Source organism: Peromyscus maniculatus, chromosome 8 (assembly GCF_049852395.1).
Source record: "Peromyscus maniculatus bairdii isolate BWxNUB_F1_BW_parent chromosome 8, HU_Pman_BW_mat_3.1, whole genome shotgun sequence".
In the NCBI taxonomy this organism is placed as follows: domain Eukaryota; kingdom Metazoa; phylum Chordata; class Mammalia; order Rodentia; family Cricetidae; genus Peromyscus; species Peromyscus maniculatus.
This window is the reverse complement of record NC_134859.1, coordinates 84,185,537-84,207,277: the sequence shown is the minus strand read 5'-3', so window position 1 is coordinate 84,207,277 and position 21,741 is coordinate 84,185,537. Positions and strand designations below refer to the sequence as shown.

General features: G+C 38.8%; 1 protein-coding gene and 1 pseudogene across 6 annotated transcripts in view; both read left to right on the top strand.

The window, feature by feature from the left end:
* The window catches only part of Npepps (aminopeptidase puromycin sensitive), a 116,006-nt gene that overhangs the window by 49,106 nt on the left and 45,159 nt on the right, over positions 1–21,741 (top strand). For 5 of the 6 annotated variants that reach the window (XM_076543256.1, XM_076543254.1, XM_076543258.1 and 2 more), the window contains 2 exons: positions 7,484–7,561; positions 20,948–21,069. In XM_076543256.1, coding sequence (XP_076399371.1) covers positions 20,995–21,069 — 75 coding nt within the window. In that variant the 5' untranslated portion in view covers positions 7,484–7,561; positions 20,948–20,994. Of the gene's footprint in view, positions 1–7,483; positions 7,562–18,640; positions 18,757–20,947; positions 21,070–21,741 lie in introns of those variants that run through there. The other variant, XM_076543259.1, reaches the window with a different exon arrangement.
* LOC121831965 (U2 spliceosomal RNA) lies at positions 7,824–7,924 on the top strand (annotated as a pseudogene).

Here is a 21,741-nt window from a genome sequence, read left to right as displayed (position 1 = left end):
CTGTGATGTTATATGGGGTGCATATTCTTCTCATGAGCTTATGTGCTATCTCATCTTTGGTTTAGATCTCTGTCTTCCTGGGGATTTGATCCAGTACCTTGTACATATTTAATAGAAGCCCTACCCCCGAGCTACAGCTCTGGAGTCTCCTTTGGCCCCTTAAATAGCTGTGATTACAGGCATGAACAATCCTTTCTCTCTTTGTCTACTTTATGATGCTGATGCTGGTGATTTGGAAGAGGATCTCACTATGGAGCTTAGATTGGTCTCACACTCATAATCCTCTGATCTTCCTGCATCCCAAGTGCTGGGATTACAGGAGTGTACCATAGGTGTGTTTTTGTTTGTTTGTTTTTGGCTTTTTGTACCTCACTTTCCTCCTCCTTTCTCCCCCCCCCCCCCCCCTTTCAGACGTTCTTACTACATAGTTAAGGCTGGCCTTAAACTCAAAATCTTCTTCCTGTCTCAGACTCTCTGTGCTGGGATCACAGGTGGACTCTCTCCAGCTCTCTTACTGTTGAGTTTTAAGAATTCCTTGTATATTTTAGATAATACTCTTTTGCTAGATAGTTCTTCTGATAATGTGTCTCCCATTTTGTGGCTTTTCTTTCCATTTTGACAGTGTCTTTTGCAAAGCAGTTGCTTAATTTTAATTTAGGTTATCAGTTATTTCATGGATTCATGCCTTTGGTGTTGTAGCTAAAAGGCTGTCACCATATTTAAGTCATCTTGATTTTTGTCCTGTGTTGTGTTCTGAGAGTTTCCTAATTTTACCTTTTCCATTTAGGTGTATGGTCCATTTTAAGTTCTTTTATTTTTTTAGGACCGAACCCAGGGCCTTGCGCTTGCTAGGCAAGGGCTCTACCACTGAGCTAAATCCCCAGCCCCCATTTTAAGTTCTTATGGGGGATGTAAGCTTTGGCTTTGTTGAATGTGGCTGTTTAGTTCCAGTGAGCTGTGGAGGAGACTACCATTTCTCTTATTTTACTGCTGTTGTGCCTTTGTCAAAGATTGATTGACTTTTATTTGTGTCTATCTCTTCCTGGACTCTTTCCTTGTCAATTTTTTATTCTCTGACCAGAATCACACTGCCTTCATTACGATGGCTTTGTAGTTAGTCTTACAGACGAGTGATGTAGCCCTGACTTGAGGAGATTCTTCTCCAATACTGTGTTCACTCTTTAGGGTCTTTTGCTTTTCCATATGAAATTTAGAATTAATTTGTTATCCATGAAGCAACTTCCTAGAATTTGTATGTCATTTTTCTATATCTATAGGGGTGTGTGCGTGTGCGTGTGTGTATGTGATCAACTTGAGTGTTGTTCTTTAGGAGCTAGCCAACATCCACCTCCCCCCTACCCCCCAAAGGATTTCTCTGTGTAGCCCTGGGTATCTTGGAATTCACTCTGTAGACCAGGCTGGCCTCGAACTCACAGAGATCTGTCTGCAGCTGCCTCCTGAATGCTGGGATTAAAGACGTGCACCACCACGCCTGGCCTAGCTTCACAGAGGTCCACTTCTCTCTGCTTCCCAAGTGCCGGGATTAAAGACATGCGCTACCACCTCTTGGCTTCCTTTTGAGTTTTTGTGGAGACAGTTTCCTATCTAATGCTAATATAATTGGTGAGAAAATCCACCAATTATAGAAAGGCCTGTCCAGATTCCTCTTGACATTTCCATATAGCATTCTCTTTTGAAGTAGTGGGAGCAAGGAAGATTAACTTACGCTTAATTAATACCTACTTTGGGGATGGAGTTATGAGCTAGGGCCATTGAGTAAAACTCCAAATACCTATTATTATATCCTAACAGGTGGCAAGAAAACATATAGAATAAACTAGTATTAAAGGCAAAAAAAAAAAAAATTGGAAAGGCATATAGAATGAGATTATTTATTTTGTTTGGTGTGGGTTTCGTGTAGCCAAGGTTGGCTTTGAACTCACTATGTCCTGGAATTATAGGTGCGTATTACCATGTCCCATGTTATTCAGTGCTGGGGATAGAACCCAGGGCTCCATGCTCATTAGACCAGCACCAGACCTACACTTCCCAGCCTTGTGACGATTGTTCTTAAAATCTCTGATTGGTGTGTAAAATGAAAAAAAAATTTTTCTTAAAGTGATAGAACATATCTTTAAAGACATGAGTTGAGGCCGGGAGGTGGTGGCGCACGCCTTTAATCCCAGCACTTGGGAGGCAGAGCCAGGCGGATTTCTGTGAGTTCGAGGCCAGCCTGGGCTACCAAGTGAGTTCCAGGAAAAGGCGCAAAGCTGCACAGAGAAACCCTGTCTTGAAAAACCAAAAAAAAAAAAAAAAAAAAAAAAAAGAAATGAGTTGATTCTGAATGATTAAGATTTACATACATAGCTGAAGAAAGAACTGTTGAGGCAGATGTGGAAATCCTGAGATTGGGTTGGAGAATGTTTGTACCGACAATATTAGTTTTAATTCTAGGCAACATTAAAGCTAACTACTCTAGTGTGTGTATGTAGTGGTTATTGGTGGTGGATTTAATTTGTGTTTCCTTGATGACTAATAATGTTGAACACTTTTTAATTTTTGCTTTGACTATTTATTTATTTTGAGCTTAAGAGCATCATAGACTTTGATTTGGGGGCTACAGAATGCTCCATTTAATCTGTTCAGCATAAAATGAATGGATAGTTCCAAGAATACAAGACAATTTAGAAGAATTCAAATATATGGCTATTCTCTTCTGAGGAAACCAGAGAGGACTTGATTCCTTGATAGTTCTATAGTCTGGTTCTACTTACAGTTGGAAGTATTTGTTGTGGAGGAATGTAGCACTCCAGCACTGGGTTGTTCTGTTCTCAGACTCTTGTTCTTTTGTGTTTCATTAACTTCTTGCCAGTTTGAAATGTTTCTGTAGATTTATAAGGACAAGTTGGTTTTAGTAATACTGCAAAGCTACCAGAATCCCATTTTCTCTTAGAAAAGGACTTTGGCTGGGGTGGTGGCTTGGTTGGTCAAGTACTTGCTGCACAGCTGTGAGGACTTGATTTCAGATCCACACCACTCACATAGAGGGGGACTTAGAAGTCATTGGTCTTCCAGCATAGCCAAACTGTGAGCTGCAGGTTCAGGAAGAAACTGTCACGCACATGAGGTGGAGAGTGAGCCAGGAAGACATCCGATGTTACCCTCTGGTCTCCTCGTGCACACGAACATGCCACACACTCGAGAAAAGAATATTGTTTCCTTGTCTGTTTGATCATTTGAGAGTGTCCCACTATCATCCCAGGCTATCCTCATTGTCGTCATGATCCTCCAGCCTTAGCCTCCCAAGAGCTGAGATTGCTGCTGTGTACAACCACACATGACAGAAGTGAACATTTATAGGTGTTGTGGTGATAATTGCCTTTCCTTCAGGCTGTTGTAATTGTATTCTATGGATTCACTTTAAAGCATGTTTTTAGTTTTTGTTCTAGTAGAGAACAGTTCTCTATATACCAAATTTTGGATACCTGTTTAAATTCAGAAGCAATTTTAGGATTACATAAAGAATCTTAGAAATAATTATAAGAAGGCAGGTGAGATTTAGTCTAGCCATTTAGTCTTCATCATATCCTTAACTTCATTTTCTCTTTCCTTTTCTGTAAAATGAAGGTTTATTTAGGGGATCAATGAAAGTTCTTTCAAAGTCTGAACTAAACTGTAAGAATTTAGTTTTAGCCTGGCAGTGGTAGCGCACGCCTTTAATTCCTGCACTTTGGAGGCAGAGGCAGGCACATCTCTGTGAGTTTGAGGCCAGCCTGGTCTACGAAGCAAATTATAGGACAGCCAAGAAAGAAACCCTGTCTTGAACCACCCCCCTCCAAAAAAAATTTTAGTTTTACAGACACGTGTATAAATATAAAAATTTTTGAAATCTTGCTAAGTCAGTTTAAAGCACCTACAGGGCTGTGGATATATGGTAGTCCATTCCTGTAATCTCAGCATTTGGGATGAAGAGCAGAGAGGATCACTGCAAGTTACATACTGACCTGAACTATAGTGTGAGATGCTGACTCATAAAGCCAAACATTTTAAATATGAATAAAGTGTGTAGATTTTTTTTTTTTTTTTTTTTTTGGTTTTTCGAGACAGGGTTTCTCTGTGTAGCTTTGCGCCTTTCCTGGAGCTCACTTGGTAGCCCAGGCTGGCCTCGAACTCACAGAGATCCGCCTGGCTCTGCCTCCCGAGTGCTGGGATTAAAGGCGTGCGCCACCAACGCCCGGCTGTAAGTGTGTAGATTTTAATAGCTTTTAGTTTGTTCACACTTTGTATGGCCACCAGCAGACTCAATATTTCCCAGCTCCAAGAAGTACTCATTGCCCATTTCCCCTCTCCATCTGCCACACATTTACTTTTTAAAGTGTTTTTTTTTTTTTGGAGACAGGGTTTCTCTGTGTAGTCTTGGCTGTCCTAGATCTTGCTCTGTAGACCAGGCTGGCCTCGAACTCACAAGAGATTTGCCTGCCTCTGCCTCCCAAATATTGGTATCAGAGGCATGTGCCACCACCTCCCAGCTAAGATTTATTTATTTATTTGAGGCAGTTGTCTCACGTACCTCAGGCTGGCCTCAAACTTGTAATGTACTCAAGGCTGGCCTTGAGCTTCTGAGTCTTCTACATCTTCCTCCTCTGGGCAAGAATTATAAGCATGTGTTATCACCCCCCAGCTGTGTCTAGGCTGTTCTTTTTTTGTTTTTAGTGGTGCTTGGATATTTGTCTTGTTTAACTTGGTATATGTTCACTTTCAAGTTCATATGGACCGAGGGTGTTGCTCAGTGGTAGGATGCTTAAAAAAGACGAACAGCTGGGTGGGCTCATTGAGTAAACTGCCATGTGAGAACTTGAGTTTGTATCTTAGCACACACATACTTCAGTAACCTAAGCACTGGATGGGCAGAGACAGGGGGATCTCTGAAAGCCAGCCTCTCTCAAACACGCCTTTAATCCCATACAGTATTGGGGAGGAAGGGGCAGGCAGATCTCAAAGTTTGAGGCCAGCCTGGTCTACAGAGTGAGTTCTAGGACAGCCAGGGCTACATAGTATAACCCTGCCTAGAAAAAACAAAAACCAAACCAAAACACCCACAAATTAAGGTGGAATCATTTGGAAAGACACTTGGTTGACCTAGCCTCTACACACACATGCACAAATACGTGAAGGTACTTGCAGAAGAAAAAAAATGACAAGACAAAAAAACTTAAGAGGATCACTAGTTGAGCTTGCTCTCCCATGCCTTGACCCCAGCTTTTGAGATACTGAGGCAGGAGGATTAGTAGTTTAAGGTCATCTTCAGTCACATAGCAAGGTCAAGTCCAGTCTGAGCTTCGTGAGACCCTCTTTCAAAGTTGATGCCCATTAAGGCACTCCTCTTTCCTCCTTCCCACTCTTTGTTTTCAATATTCATTTGAGAAGGTGGCATATACCCCATAATGTATGTGTGGAGGTCCAGAGACAACTTTCAGGAATTGTTCCTCTTCTTCTACCATGTGGGTTTCAGGGATCCAGCTCAATATTGTCAGGTATGGTGGCATGTACCTTTACCCACTGAGCCATCTTGTGGTACAGCACCTCATTTATTTTTATTGTTGAATAACAGTTCATTGTTATTCACATTTTATCTATTCATTAGTTGATGGACATTCAGTGACAGAAGCCCCACATTGGAACTATTAATAACAATACTATTATGAACATTTGTAAACTTGTATATATACAAGTTTCTGTATTAACATAGTTCTTCAGAGAGAGAAATAGAGAAAACACACATGGGAGTGGGATTGCCCCACCATAAGGTAACTGTACATTTAACCTTTTGATGAAGTACCAAACTGTTTACTAGGTGTCTACCATTTTATATTCTACCAGAAATATATGTGGGCTTCAGTTTCTCAACAGCCTCCCTAGATGTGTTTGTAATTATAGTTCATAGTGGGTTTGAATTGGTATGTTTTTTGGTTTTGATACTGAACAGCTTTTTGCATGCTTATTAAGGCCAAATCTTTAACCGTTATTTTCACTTGGGGTATACTTGGGATGTGTTGGTTGGAACTGGCTTATGGATTCTTAGTGTGTCAAGTAAGCTTCCTTAAGTGGCATTAAAGACAGCAGTTTGTTCTCTCTCCTGGTTTGTGGAGAGTAAGTAACTGGAGTCTTAATTTATCTGTATATGTTATTATTTTATTTATTTCTGTAAAATCCAAGAGCAAAGAATCGAGAAGAGGGTGTGATTTCTGAGTTTACGTTGTAATCTATCTTTCGGGGAACGGGATGCAAGACTCTTGTGATATCTTTAACAGTGAATTCTTAACAGGGTACTTGATCTTCTAAAGATTCATGAGTCGGTGCAGCATAGAAAGTAATATCACAGTCTCATAAGAATTAGAATGAAGCATTTCCCTAAGTCTGACAAGACTATCACAACTCTGCAAGCTGAGGCGACAAGAGAATTGCTAGTTGAAGGACAGTTTAGGCTATATAGTAAGACCCTGTTGATACATTTAAATAATTACTCTTTATCAATAAAAACTTAGGAGTCAGATATCGTGGTAAGAACTTGAATGATAAGAGAAAGTGAAGTGGCCAGTGACCTCCTATCTCCTTTGTTCCTCCATTCAAAAGGGCTGAGATCCTCTCTCAGGCCCACCCTTCTACTTCCTGTGTCTGTCAGTCCTCAGTCCTCCAAAACTTCTATGGTTAATTTTGTAGCTAGTAGCTAGCTCCACCCTCTGATTAAAAATAAACTTTATTGTCAGTCTCGGGAGCATCAGAATGCAATCAAAATATCACACAACACTCTATCTCACAAAATGAGCACAGTATAAATAAACAAATAGAAAAGAAAACTATTATTTGTAATAACTATTTCCTTTACATCACCAGAGATGGCAAATTTGTAAAGAAATGTAATTATTTTTTAAAATTTCATACGTGTCTGTATGTGTATGCACTAATGTGCATGTTTGTGCATATGTGTATGTGAGGTCAGTGGACAGTTTTGTGGAGTTGGTACTCTCCTACTTTTACATTATAAATTTTGCAAAATTTGAACTTTTATTATCAGACACTTGTACAGCAAGAGCCTTTAATCATTGAACCATCTCACCAGCCCACTTGTAATTCTTTTTAAGGAGCATTATTGAAACTTGATTTACTAAATTGAGAATGTTGCATTCTGTCCAGGATGTTGGCACACACCTTTAATCCTAGCACAGGGTCTCTGAATTCCAGGCCAGCCAGAGCTACATAGTAAGACCTCATGTCCAAAACACAAACAAAGAAAAGGAAAGCTAAGGCGGGAGGATTGCTATAAGGTCAAGATCAGCCTGGGCTGCATAGTACCAGGGCTGTCTAGCCGGAACTGTCTCACAAAACAAGAATATTTCTTTTCAGTAGGAATTTTGTTAAAGATGTTAACTTCCAAGTCATGTATTCAGATTTGTGAAGTAATTTTTTTTCTTTCTCTTTCCAGAAATCCATGCTACAGGATTTAACTATCAGAATGAAGATGAGAAAGTCACCCTGTCCTTTCCTAGTACTCTCCAGACAGGTGAGAGACTGTCTCTGTGAAATCCATAGAAACTACTTGTGTTAGCTTCCCAGGGAACGTGTGCTGTCTTTACCCTGAGTATTGCTCACCGACTGAAGTGTTCAGACCTTCCCTCCCCCTCAAAATTCTGGGTTATGAAAATAAATATTTCAGATTTCTTTCTATTTGTGTTTTACCTAAACAGAAAACTAGATGAAAAGCTAAGGATCATTTACCATAGAATAAGATGTTTAATTTTTAATTGTTTCTGTTTGTCTTTCAAATCGCTTCTCGGCCTTTTGGCTAGGATCAAGTGTAGTATCTGTTTGTCTTTCAAGATAAGGTTTCTCTGTGTAGCTCTGGTTGTCCTGGAACTCACTCTATAGACCAGGCTGGCTTCCAACTTACAGAGATCCACCTGCCTCTGCCTCCTTAGTTCTGGGATTGAAGGCGTATGTCATCATGCCCAGCTCAGTTTCTGTTTTTTAAAAATACATTTACTTAGCTCCATCTGCTGCTGGTTGAAATACTCTACATATGATTTTGGTGTACAACCAGAAGGAGAAATTTTACTGGTGAGGGCACAGAAAGGAAGATTGTTGATACGTTACTATTATTTGTCATAAAAGCACAAAGAAAGTAGAGGACTTTCAGAGCTTAGTATAGAAGAAATTATATAAAAATCAATTTGGAAAGCTTTAGGGATTTGATGAGTAGATGAAAATGAGCACTTCAGGTGGTGGCGGCCCACGCCTTTAATCCAGCACTTGGGAGGCAGAGGCAGACGATGCTCTGAGTTCAAGACCAGCTTGGTCTACAAAGCAAGTTCCAGGGCTACATAGTGATAAGCTGTCTCAAAAAAAAAACAAAAAAAAAGAACAGATCATTTATTACACTATTAAATGTGTAAAAAGATATTCAGTTTCCTAGTAATCAGAACTGTCAAAACAAGTTGCTCTAATACAAAACCAATTTATTCTTGTCATGTAAGCTGAAGTTAAAAAGTTTTTTTTTTTTTTTTTTGTTTTGTTTTGTTTTTCAAGAGAGTTTCTTTGTGTAGTTTTGGTGCCTGTCCTGGAACTCTCTCTGTAGACCAGGCTGGCCTTGAACTCACAGAGATTCGCCTGGTTCTGCCTCCCAGTGCTGGGATTAAAGGTGTGTGCCACAGTGGCCCAGCTTAAAAAGATTCTTAATGGGGGCTGAGAGATGACTCAGTGGTTAAGAGTGCTTGTCGTTCTACAGGTCCAAGTTCAGTTCTGACACCCATGTCAGGAGACGTGCACCTGCCTATAACTCCAGGCATGGGGGGATCTGATACCCTCTTGTGATCTCCACCCCACCCCACCCCCACACACCCTCACTCCTTTTTTGTTTTGTTTTTCTAAACAAGGTTTCTCTGTGTAGCCCTGGCTGTCCTGGAACTCACTTTGTAGACCAGGCTGGCCTCGAACTCACAGAGATCTGTCTGCCTCTGCCTTCCCATGCACCACCACTGCCCAGCTAAAAGTAACTCTTAAATGAGTAAGATTCATGATGATAAAAAGTGCTTTGAAGTACTGGGTAGAGATAAACCATGTAATTACTTTTGAAAACTAGCTTGTCAGTACATGCAAAGAACTGAATGTACTCATGACATTGGACTCAGCCATTCTGCTAGTATGAATGTTTTTTTTTTTTTTTTTTGGTTTTTCGAGACAGGGTTTCTCTGCGTAGTTTTGCGCCTTTCCTGGAGCTCACTTGGTAGCCCAGGCTGGCCTCGAACTCACAGCGATCCGCCTGGCTCTGCCTCCCGAGTGCTGGGATTAAAGGCGTGCGCCACCACCGCCCGGCTAGTATGAATGTATTCTAAGGAAAAGTCATAACAAAAATATTTTATGCCTGAAAGTATGTTATTGAGACATTATATATGTTGGTGACAGAATTAGAATTAATATTTGTTAACACTGAGTTAACAAATTCATTGTGACTTATCAGTAAAAATGAAATATACTTAGCAGTAAAAGTTTGTTAATTCTTATTAATATAATAAAATGCTTATTATAATACAAATTTTAAAACTATAAAGTATAGATATGCAGGTTGATAAATCCTATTCCTAAACTAGTACAAATAGAATGAGACTCAGCTGGATATCCTGGCTCACACCTGTAATCCCAGCACTTGGGAGATAGAAACAGGAGGATCAGGAGGTCACCTGGGCTAGGCCAGACCTCATTTTAGTACCTCCTCCCTGTTTACTCCGTAGATGTCTGGATGATGTCTAAATATTTACACAGTTATTGTTTTTATTCTTATTTACACCTATTATCTGACTTCCAGAAATTTTTAAATTTTTAAAAAATTGATCTGTGTGTGTGTGTGTGTGTGTGTGTGTGTGAAATGTATGTAAGTGTATATACACATAGTATAACTTTTGGAAGTCATAAGAATTAAATGTTTTTTAAATGTATGTACGTATGTATGTATGTATATATGTATTTATTTTGGTTTTTTGAGACAGAGTTTCTCTGTGCAGCTTTGGAGCCTGTCCTGGAACTCACTCTGTAGCCCAGGCTGGCCTCAAATTCACAGAGATCCACCTGCCTCTGCCTCCAGAGAGCTGGGATTAAAGGTGTGCACCACCACCCGGCTAAATGTATTTATTTTTATGTCTATGGATGTTTTGCCTGAACATATGTATGTATATGTGCATGTATGTATGTGCACCACATGCATACAGTATCCTCAGTGGTCAGAAGAGGATGTTGGATCCCCTGGAACTGGAGTCATAGAAGTTTGTAAGCCAACATGTGGGTGCTGGGAATTGAACCCTGATCCTCTGGAAGAGCAGCCAGTCAGCTTAACTCGGAGTCATCTTTACAGCTCCTCCTTTTTTTAAGCAAAGGTTTCAGAAAATGAAATTGAATATGTTACAAACTATAGGAAAAAACAAAGAAATGCAAAACAGAAAAATAGGAACACTGAGTCTATCAGAACCAAAATCCAAATTATTTAGAAAAAAAAAAATAAAGGACAGAAAAAATGGGAAGAATTTTTTTTTTTTTTTTTTTTTTTTTTTTTTTGGTTTTTCGAGACAGGGTTTCTCTGTGTAGCTTTGCGCCTTTCCTGGAGCTCACTTGGTAGCCCAGGCTGGCCTCGAACTCACAGAGATCCGCCTGCCTCTGCCTCCCGAGTGCTGGGATAAATTCAGCCAGCAAGGTGGTGCTTGTCATCAAGCCTGCTTCTGTAGCTTGACCCTGGAGCCGCATGGGAGCAGGACAGAACTGTCTCTGTAAGCTGTCCCGGGCCTCCAGTCTTGGCCCTTGTCATATCCTGTAACCGTACAGCAGTTGCCTGATCAAATGATTACACAAAATATTTGGACTCCAATTGAAATGTTGGATTTAAAAAGGTTTAAGGAGGCAATAGTATTTTATGGCATGCATTCCCTATATGTAAAGCAAATGTTAAACTCTTGGTCAACATATAATAGGATTATACCACAGGACTGGCGAGAGCTGACACAAGCTGTTCTTGAACCCAGCCAGAGGCTGCAATTTTTAACTTGGTTTAAGGATGAAGCTAAAAACATAGAAAAACAATGGAGGGATAAAGGAATACCAGCTTGCCAGGATCAGCTTATTGGAGAAGGCCAATATGCTTCGGTACAAACACAATGTTTATATGATGTCCAAACCCTAATTTTATGTCAAATGGCAGCCTTGAATGCATGGGACAGAGTTGAGGAACCAGGAAAAAAACCTGAGTCATTTACAAAGGTTATGCAAGGCCCAAAAGAATCTTTCACAGATTTTTTTTTACAAAGACTGGCTTCAGCAGTAAAGACAATGGTCTCGGATTCAGAAGCTAGTAAGGCAATAATTGAAGCTTTGGCCTTTGAGAATGCGAATGCAGCATGCAAAAGAATAATCAGGCCGTTAAAGGCAAGATCTGCATCTTTGGAAGATTGGATTAAAGACACAATTAATGTTGAGGCTCATGAGTATGATGATATGTGGGTAGGAGAAGCAATTTCAAAAGGTTTGAGGAGTGTTAGATGTTTTGGATGTGGAAAGCAAGGACATTTGAAAAGGGACTGTAAAGAGGTCATTCCTAGAATCATTGTTTCTTCAAGGAACATTGGCAACAGAATGCCCCTTCCTTCTGGAGTATGCAGAAGGTGTGGTAAGGTAAAACACTCGACCAACGAATGTAGATCAACAAAGGACAGACAGGGTAATCCTTTGCCTCAGCTTTCGGGAAACTTCCGGAGGGGCCTCATGCAGGCCCCTATAGCAAATCTAGTTCAAACCTTTCCTGCAGCTGTAGAGGAAACCCCTGCTCAGAGCGATTAAATAACCAAATGCCTATTGCAATAAACCATGCTGGTCAGGATGATGAAACAGAGAATAGAAAATTCAGGAGAAAACATAAAGAAAATTTTTTGGCAAACTTCTATTAATGAACAGAGACCAAAATTAACGACAAAAATAAATGATGTTTTGTTGTCTGGTCTGGAAGACACAGGTGCGGACTTTACCATAATTTCACCAGAATTTTGGCATCCAACTTGGCCTCTTCAGGAGGTAAACGTTCAACTGTTAGGAATTGGGACATTATCTCAGGTGAAACAGAGTGCAAAATGGCTGGAATGTATAGGTCCAGAAGGATAGAGAGGAAAATTAAAACCATATGTGGCCAACATAGCTATGAACCTGTGGGGTTGAGACTTGTTGCAACAATGGAATACTCAGATTAACATCCCTCCAATCTCAGAAACAAACCATAAATTAGCACATGTTTCTGAGAGAAATATTAGAAGGCATTATTTTGAGTGGTCACCAGCCATCCATATTATCCAAGAACAGGGCACAACAACTGATGATCTTCCAAAGACACCAACAGTTCTACCTTTAAAATGGTTAACAGACAAGCCTGTATGGGTTCAGCAATGGCCTTTTTTTTTTTTTTTTTTTTTGGTTTTTCAAGACAGGGTTTCTCTGTGTAGCTTTGCACCTTTCCTGGAACTCGCTTTGGAGACCAGGCTGGCCTCGAACTCACAGAGATCCGCCTGCCTCTGCCTCCCGAGTGCTGGGATTAAAGGGGTGCCCCACCACCGCCCGGCCAGCAATGGCCTTTAACAACAGAGAAACTCCAGGCTTTAGAAGAGCTGGTAGAAGAAGAACAGTTAAATGCTCAGCATATTGAAGAATCAACCAGCCCTTGGAATTCTCCTGTATTTGTTATTAAAAAGAAATCTGGTAAATGGAGAATGGTAACAGACCTTAGAGCAATTAACAAAGTAATTTAGCCAATGGGCTCTCTACAATCTGGAATTCCTTTGCCTACTCTGTTACCAAAAGGATGGCCTCTCATAGTTATTGATTTAAAAGACTGTTTCTTTTCTATACCCTTACAAGAAAAAGACAGAGAAAGATTTGCTTTCACAGTGCCTACTTACAATAATTTTTAACCGGTTAAAAGATTTCCATGGAGGGTCCTCCCACAGGGAATGTTGAATAGCCCAACTCTGTACCAATATTTTGTACAACAGCCATTGGAAGTGATACGTAAAAAATTTCCTAAATCTATAATTTATCATTATATGGATGATATTTTATTAGGTGACTCAAATGCAGGTACTTTAGAAAGAATGTTTGAAGAAGTAAAGAAAATTTTGCCTTGCTGGGGGTTACAAATTGCTCCTGAAAAGATACAAAGAGGAGATTCTATTAATTATTTAGGATATAAAATAGAGCTACAAAAAATTAGACCCCAAAAGGTACAAATTAGGAGAGATAGACTACAGACTCTTAATGACTTTCAAAAATTATTTGGAGATATTTCTCATCTACGAACTATTGTTGGGGTAAAAAAGGATGAACTGACTAATTTGTTCAAAACCTTAGAAGGTGACAAGGATTTAAATAGTCCAAGAGAATTAGCACCTGAAGCTGAGAAAGAATTGGCCTTGTTAGAAAAGAAAGTACATGAAGGGCATGTGGATCGTATTGATCCAAAGCTGGATTGCATTTTGGTTATTTTACCTTCTAGGCATTCTCCTACTAGAATATTAATGCAGAGGGAAGATATTATATTGGAATGGATATTTTTACCAAATAAACCAAATAAAAATTAAAAACTTATGGGGAAAAAAAATCTCTGACTTGATTTGGAAAGGAAAATTGAGACTTCGTCAATTAGCAGGAATAGACCCAGCAGAAATTGTCTTACCTTTAACTAAGGAGGACATTGAAAAATTATGGACGGAAAGTGAACCTTGGCAAAGAGCTTGCAGTAATTTTTTGGGAGAAATTAACAGCAAATATCCCAAAAGCGACAGAATTGATCTTATAAAGAGAGCTGATTGGATCTTGCCTCGAATTATACGGGAAAAACCCATATCTAGAGCTTGTACATTTTATACAGATGCCAACAAACAAGGAAAGGCAAGTTACAAATCAGAAAATTTAAGTAAAGTGGTTCAAAGTCCTTATAATTCAGTTCAAAAATCAGAATTGTATGCTGTTCTGTTGGTATTAATGGATTTTTTAGAATCTCTTAACATAGTAACCGACTCTCAGTATGCTGAAAGAGTGGTATTACATATTGAGACCGCAGAATTTATCCCTGATGCTTCAGAATTAACTTCACTATTTATTCAATTACAAGATACAATCAGGAAAAGGAGTCATCCTTTATATATAACTCACATCCATCTCATACTGGTCTGCTAGGCCCTCTAGCACAAGGCAAATTATTGATAGGAAATATGCTGGAGGCCTCAGAATTTCATAAAAAAAATCATGTCAATAGTAAAGGTTTAAAAAAGGATTTTTCCAGCTGGGCGGTGGTGGCGCACGCCTTTAATCCCAGCACTCGGGAGGCAGAGCCAGGCGGATCTCTGTGAGTTCGAGGCCAGCCTGGGCTACCAAGTGAGTTCCAGGAAAGGCGCAAAGCTACACAGAGAAACCTTGTCTCGAAAAATCAAAAAAAAAAAAAAAAAGGATTTTTTCTATAACCTGGCAACAAGCCAAAGAAATAGTAAAGAAATGTCCTACTTGTTCCTTCTACAATCAAATGCCATTACCAGCAGGATGTAACCCAAAGGGTACTCAGAGGAATGAAATCTGGCAGATGGACGTGTTTCACTTTGCAGAATTTGGAAAATTGAAATATGTACACCACACCATCGATACTTAATTCAGGATTTCAATGGGCAACTGCTCTGAGTTCTGAAAAAGCTGATTCTGTAATCACGCATTTGCTAGAAGTTATGGCCATCATGGGTATACCTGCACAAATCAAAACTGACAATGCTCCATCATATGTCTCTGTTAAAATGAAACAGTTTTTTGCTTATTACAATATAAAGCATATTACAGGTATACCACATAATCCTACAGGTCAAGCAGTTATAGAAAGATCAAACAGAACTCTAAAGGATATGCTAAATAAACAGAAAGGGGTAACAAAAACCCCCAGAAATAGACTGCATAATGCTCTATTAACTTTGAATTTTCTGAATGCCAATGAGAAAGGAACAACAGCTACAGAGAGACATTGGATAATAGAAAAAAACTACAGAATTAAATCAGCCTATATACTTTAAGGATGTGCTGACCTCAGAATGGAAACCAGGGTATGTATTACGTTGGGGACGAGGTTTTGCTTTTGTTTTTACAGGAGAAGATAAGCTGTGGGTACCATCAAAGTTGATAAAGGTTCGATTTGAACAAGAGAAGCCTCTTAATTAGAGGAGGTGATAGTTCATCACTCTTCTTCCTTCCTTCCCACCTGACTGAACAATTGAATACATAAATGTTGTGTCTGAAAATTTGTAAAAAGAATAAAGAAAGAAATCTCTTTGAATTAAACACTGGCATCTTCAGTTTACAAAAATACACCTTTGGAGGCCCTGTGGTGGTTCACACCTTTAATTCTAGCATTTGGGAGGCAGAAGCAGGAGGATCTCTTTGAGTTGAAGGCCAGCCTGGTCTACAGAGTGAGTTCCAGGACAGCCAGGACTACAGGGAGAAACCCTGTCTTGTGGGGGCTTGGGGGAGGAAAAGAAATCAGAGTTGAAACCTTGGCTGCTGGGCATTTATGGAGGGCACACTGGCCAGGACTTGTAGCTTATAGTTAAGCTTGTGGCTGCTCTATCAATTTAAAATGTAAGCTGTTACTTGATGAAAATGAAGCAATTTTAGTCTGTCACAAGCCTTTACTCCCAGCACTTTGGGATAGAGGTAGGAGGTTCTGTGTGAGTTTTGAGGTCATCATGGTTTACATAGTGAGCTCCAGGATTGCCAGGACTGTAAGAAGATCCTGTCTCAAAACAAAAAGTAACTTTATGTGTATGAGCGTTTTGTCTGCGTGTATGTCTGTGCAGTAAGTGTGATGCCAGTAGAAGCCAGAAGAGATGGGGTCAGATCTCCTAGAACTGGATTTACAGGTGATTGTGTGCCCTGTGAGTGCTGGAAATCAAACCTGGGTCCTCTGAAGAGCAACAGTGCTGTTAACTGCTGAACCATCACTCCAACCCTCCTACTCAAAAAAAAAAAAAAAAAAGCATCATTAAAGAACTATAGTATGTATGTATGTTTTTTTTTTTTTTTTTTTTTTTTTTTTTTTTTTTTTTTTTTTGAGGCAAGGTTGCTCTGTGTAACAGTTCTGGCTGTTCTGGAACACTACCTTATATTCTATGTTCATACTGTGACAATATTAGAAGTTAGTAGAAAGCCAGGCACGGTGGCCCACATGTTTGGGAGGCAGAGGCAGACAGAGCTCTGAGTTTCAGGCCAGGGTCCACATAGTGCTCCAGGACAGCCAGAACTACATAGAGAAATCTTGTCTCAAAAAAAAAAAAAAATTAATAGCAAAATTTTTTTATTTTTCACATATTGAGTAATTGAGTGAAAACTTGTTAGGAAAGTTAAATTAGCAGAGCATTTGGTTAGTATGTGCAAGGCCAAGTATAGTCCCCAGTACTGCAAAAATATAAAAAGGGAAGAAGAAAATTAGAAAACACTAGACATCATGGCATGCATTTGTAGTCCTGCCTCCTCCTTAAGAGGCTGGAATGAGAGCCAGGGAGTTTGAGACCATAGTGAGAAAACTAGTAAGACTCCATCTAAAATAATAAACAGAAAATTAGCGAGAAAATAGGAAATATTTAGAACTAAATAAGAAAATTGAGTATCATATCAAACATACGGAATCTAAGTAAAATACTATACAAGCAGGATGTTTAGTTAAAAACAAAGACTGAAAATGAGTCAGCTAAATATCAAGCTCAAGTAAACGAAAACAGATTCCTACAAGAAAGGGGAGAGGTAGACCTTATTACTGTCATGCTCAGGGACTTGGATTCAATCTCCATTGCCACTAAGAAGGAAGAAGAGATTGAGGAAGTACAGGCTTGCTATGTACAAGAAGCCTGACAACCCGGGTTTATCTCCAGGACCCACATAAAAAGCCAGATGAAGCTAGATGGGAGGTGGAGACAGGAGGATCATTGCCTGCCAGTTATCCTTTAGTGCCATGGACCATGAGTACCAGCCCAGCCTGGGCATCATACTCCAGTTCAAAAATAAATAGACAAACAGAAGCCTGTCTCTGCTACATCATGCCTTTTAGTTTGCTTCTTTTTTCATAGTGCTAGGGATTTAACCCAGGGCCTTAGACCCAGGCCTTCCACCTCTCATCTGGGTCACATGAGCCACTGCCTCTCTGTTTGTTTGTTTTCCAGACAGGCTTTCTCTATGTAGTGTTGACTGTCCTGGACCTTGCTCCATAGCCCAGGCTGACATCAGACTCACAGAGATCCACCTGCCTCTGCCTCTGGAATCCTGGGATAAAGGTATGGGCCACCATGCCCAACTTCAGCTTAGAATCAATTCCTATACCCAATTGTGAACTGAACCTAAAGCTTCCACATGCCAGACAACTGCCCTTACCACTGAGCTACATTCTCACATCCCTAGCCCTGTTTTTTTTTTTTTTTTTTTTTTTTTTTTTTGGTGTGTGTGTGTGTGTGTGTGTGTGTGTGTGTGTTTGTGTTGTTTTTTCGAGACAGGGTTTCTCTGTGTAGTTTTGGTGCCTGTCCTGGAACTCGCTCTGTTGACCAGGCTGGCCTCAAACTCAGAGATCCGCCTGCCTCTGCCTCCTGAGTGCTGGGATTAAAGGTGTGTGCCACCACCGCCAGGCAAAAGCAAAGAAAAGGTTCTTTATCTTTTCAGATTTTTATCAGATTACAGAACATGTCTTGGGTGATGATTGAGTAAAGATTGAACATTATTTTATGATTTTTAGCCTTTGTGTTTTATCTCTTTAAACTTACCAATTGTAGCAGTTATCAGATAGCTAAGTAAAACATCTCTGATACTGACATTCTATAATATTAATATCCCATAATCATTATTAAGTCTGAAAGCCTGAGAACAGTTTTCAAAGTCCTGTAAAGTGGTATCAATATGGAGAAACATAGTCGTTCTTAGTGTTTTCCTTTTATATAAATTGGTCTTTAGTTTTATAGCATTTAACAAGCTTATTAAATTTCTTATTAAAATACCTCAAGATATGTAAGTTTTACAATTACAATCTCAAGCTTTCATCATTTGTGTTTTTGATGGATGTTGTGATTATTTTAGTTGTTTAATTTTAATCATTATTTTATGTTTTTTTTCTGTTTTTTGTTTTTTGAGACAGGGTCTCATTTTGTAGTTTTAGCTGATCTGGAACTCTCAACATTGTAGATCATGCTGGCCTCAAACTCAGAGAGAGATCTGCCCAAGTGCTGGGATTAAAGGGGTGGGCCACTAAGCTGCCTTAATATATGTTTTTAAAGGTTTACCATCTAAACATAAGTAGGTTATATATTGAAATTAAGTATCTAATTTGAGGAAACAATGTAGTTGCATGTGAATAGGTATAAAATTAAAGGCCTATTGAAAGTTTGTTATCATGGTGTTTGATAAATGAAATTTGTCAAAAATCCTTTTTTTCTACTCACGTTAAAATTATATTAATAGTAATACTTTGTGATTAGTATTGTATAATGTGAAACTAATTTATGAATTATTTAAAAAACATTTAACTTGTGTTTTGTTTGAATTTCAGGTAATTATCCTTTCCAATACTTTGTATTTTGTTTAGTAAGCCACTCTTTGGAAGTGGTCACTGTCAGTATCTTGTTATGGTTTGATGGCCTTGGAGATTTAAAACCAAGTAAAAGTGTAAGCAGCCTTTCTTATTTAGTTATGAGTTTTAAACCCACTTTTGTTCCAAATAGGAAAAAGTGAAAGTAAATTTACTGTTAATATGAGTTATGTTAGAAAACATCCTGACAGTGAAAACCGACTGCCAGTTTCATCTGTGGAACTATAACAGAAAAGTCCATCAGTCAGTTCCCACTAAGGGTAATGGAATTGAAAAATAATCTATTGTATTTTCTTTGAAAACTTTAATAATCTTAGAATATATTAAATTCCTATAGAGAATAGAGGATAAACCAATTAATTATTTTCTTACATTTTTACATTAGTTATTCCTTTTTTAAGATTTATTTATTTATTTTATGTGTATGAGTGCTCTATCTACATGTACGCCTTTATGCCAAAAGAGTTCATCAGATCTCATTACAGATGGTTGTGAGCCACCATGTGGTTGCTGGGAATTGAACTCAGGACCTCTGTAAGAGCAGCCACCTCTTATCTGCTGAGTCATCTCTCCAGCCCTAGTTATTCTCACTATCCATTATTAATCTGTCAATAAAAAAGACTCTAGTAGTGTCTTATAACTGTGATAATATTTATTGTCCTAGGAATCAGCTATTCTTGTTAAAGACAAAAGTATTCATTGGAGTTTGGGATATAGCTTAGTGGCAGAGAACCTTCTTAGCATTATTCATGATGTCCAGAGTTCATCCTAGCACCACAAACCAAAACATATTTATTGTCCCTGGAGATGTCACAGATCAAATGTCTGATTTTCAAACTATGCCTATCACAGATGTCTATCGGTTGAGCTTTAGTTAGCTGTTAGTGTTGTTTGCCACATGATTATTTTAAAAACGTGACACTATTCTGACTAGTGCTTACTTTGCTATTGTAGTCTGAAATTCTGTCTCAAATAACTGTCAGAATGACTTAGTGACATGTAAGAAAATGATTTTAGCCATGTAGCAGATGCATTTGTTTTTAAGTAGAGGTGAGTGATGCCTTTGTCCATTGCCTGTTGTATAGACTTCTACTTACATGACTTTGAACCTTTCCAAAGAGTACATTCAGTTTTAGGCATGAAATTTGACTTTAAGACCATACAAAAAGATAAGTCAAAGGAGGAAAAAGTCAATGACATTTAATGAATGTCAGGCTTTATAGCATTTCAAAATGACAATCTAAAATATTAGGGTATGAAAGTCTGGTATGATTGGCTAATCATTTTCCTCATGTCGTTAATTTGTTAGGCTCACTTTCTCCTGATCTTATTATAAGTAGGCATATGGAAAAGATCAGTCAACATTCTTTTTAAAATTCTTTGTGTGACTTGATCTGTGAGATGTAGAGTGGATTGTTGTTTTACCATGCATCTGACTTTAGCAGGTGAATGCTAGATATAATTATCTTTATTCTATTGTTAAGAACAGTACAGAAAAGCTAAAGTTGAACATAGAGGCAAAAACTCATTTTGCTCTTAAAACAATATGGATATGTATTTAGGTTGCATTTTCGCTTCGATTTAGTAATTTCTTTCTTTAGTATTAGTGCTCAGATTATTGAGGTGACTCTGAGAGTTCATTTTATACCCTGTAGTTGATCAAATAATTGCTCTTTCCTATAATTCCTTACAAGAATACGCATCAGTGTTCTATGTGGATCAAACAAATACTGTCTTTAAGCTTAGAATAATTGACTGCATTTTTCTTCTTGTGCATCAAGTTATCTAAAAAGACTAATCACATGGTATAATTGGCAGAGAGCATGTTTTGGGTAAAAACATCCTTGCTGCTTACTTATTGTATGACCTTTGGAAAGCCACTTTAAATTTTCAGCCCTCATTTCCTCTTCTAAAAAAAGGGGGTCACTACCTCCAACTTCATGAAGTCGGAAGTCTCATGCACAGAAACATGCGTTAGACATTTAATAATGAATGTTTTCTTTCTTATCCTTGATTTATATATTGTGGTAATTTGAGACTTACTGTAATTGTTTTCTAAGCAGTCACCCTAAACAAGACTTTAAGAATTAGTTTACCATTTAGATCAATCAGTATAGTATTCTCTTCAGTGCCAAAAAGAGTATTTGAGAAAGCAAATGCTTTGAACATTGTAGTAGCCAATTGAATATAGTGTCTTCAGGGCATGTTTCTGATACCTGTATTTATTAACATCTCCATAAAGAGATCTCTGTTTATCTTCAACCACAGGTACAGGAACCTTAAAGATAGATTTTGTTGGAGAGCTGAACGACAAAATGAAAGGCTTCTACAGAAGTAAATACACCACCCCTGCTGGAGAGGTGCGCTATGCTGCTGTCACTCAGTTTGAGGTAGGTGGTTCTCCTCACTAGTGTAATTCCTTTTGGTTCTCATTTATTTGCTTATTTATTTATTTATTTTAGTTCCCCCCCCCCCCCCAGACATGCTTTCTCTGTGTAGCTTTGCGCCTTTCCTGGAACTCACTTGGTAGTCCAGGCTGGCCTTGAACTCACAGAGATCCTCTTGCCTTTGCCTCCTGAGTCCTAGGATTAAAGGTGCACACAGACCCAACCACTAATGTAATTCTGTTAGTTGTTTTGTTTCTTTTCTTTTTTCTCAACATAAGGTTTCTCTGTGTAGCCTTGGCTGTCTTGGAACTAGCTCTGTAGACCAGGCTGGCCTTGAATTCCATGTCTCTGCTGGGATTAAAGGAGTGCATCATCATGCCTGGCCCTAGAATTTATATTTTATATTCAGGATTTTTTTCTGTCTATGTAAAGGAGATAACTAGGGCTGGGGAGATAGTTCATTGTTTAAGAGTCCATTCTGCTCTTGGAGAAGACCTGAGTTTGGTGGTTTCTAGTGCCTATATTGGGCAACTGAACAACTCCAGCTCCAGAGGATATGCTCTCCGCTGTGTGTGTATGCACTCACACACGTAAGAAGAAATCTTAAAAAAGAAAAAGAGGGAATAAAGGATATGAGTTGGAGAAGAATATCTATCCAGGTAATAATATACATGT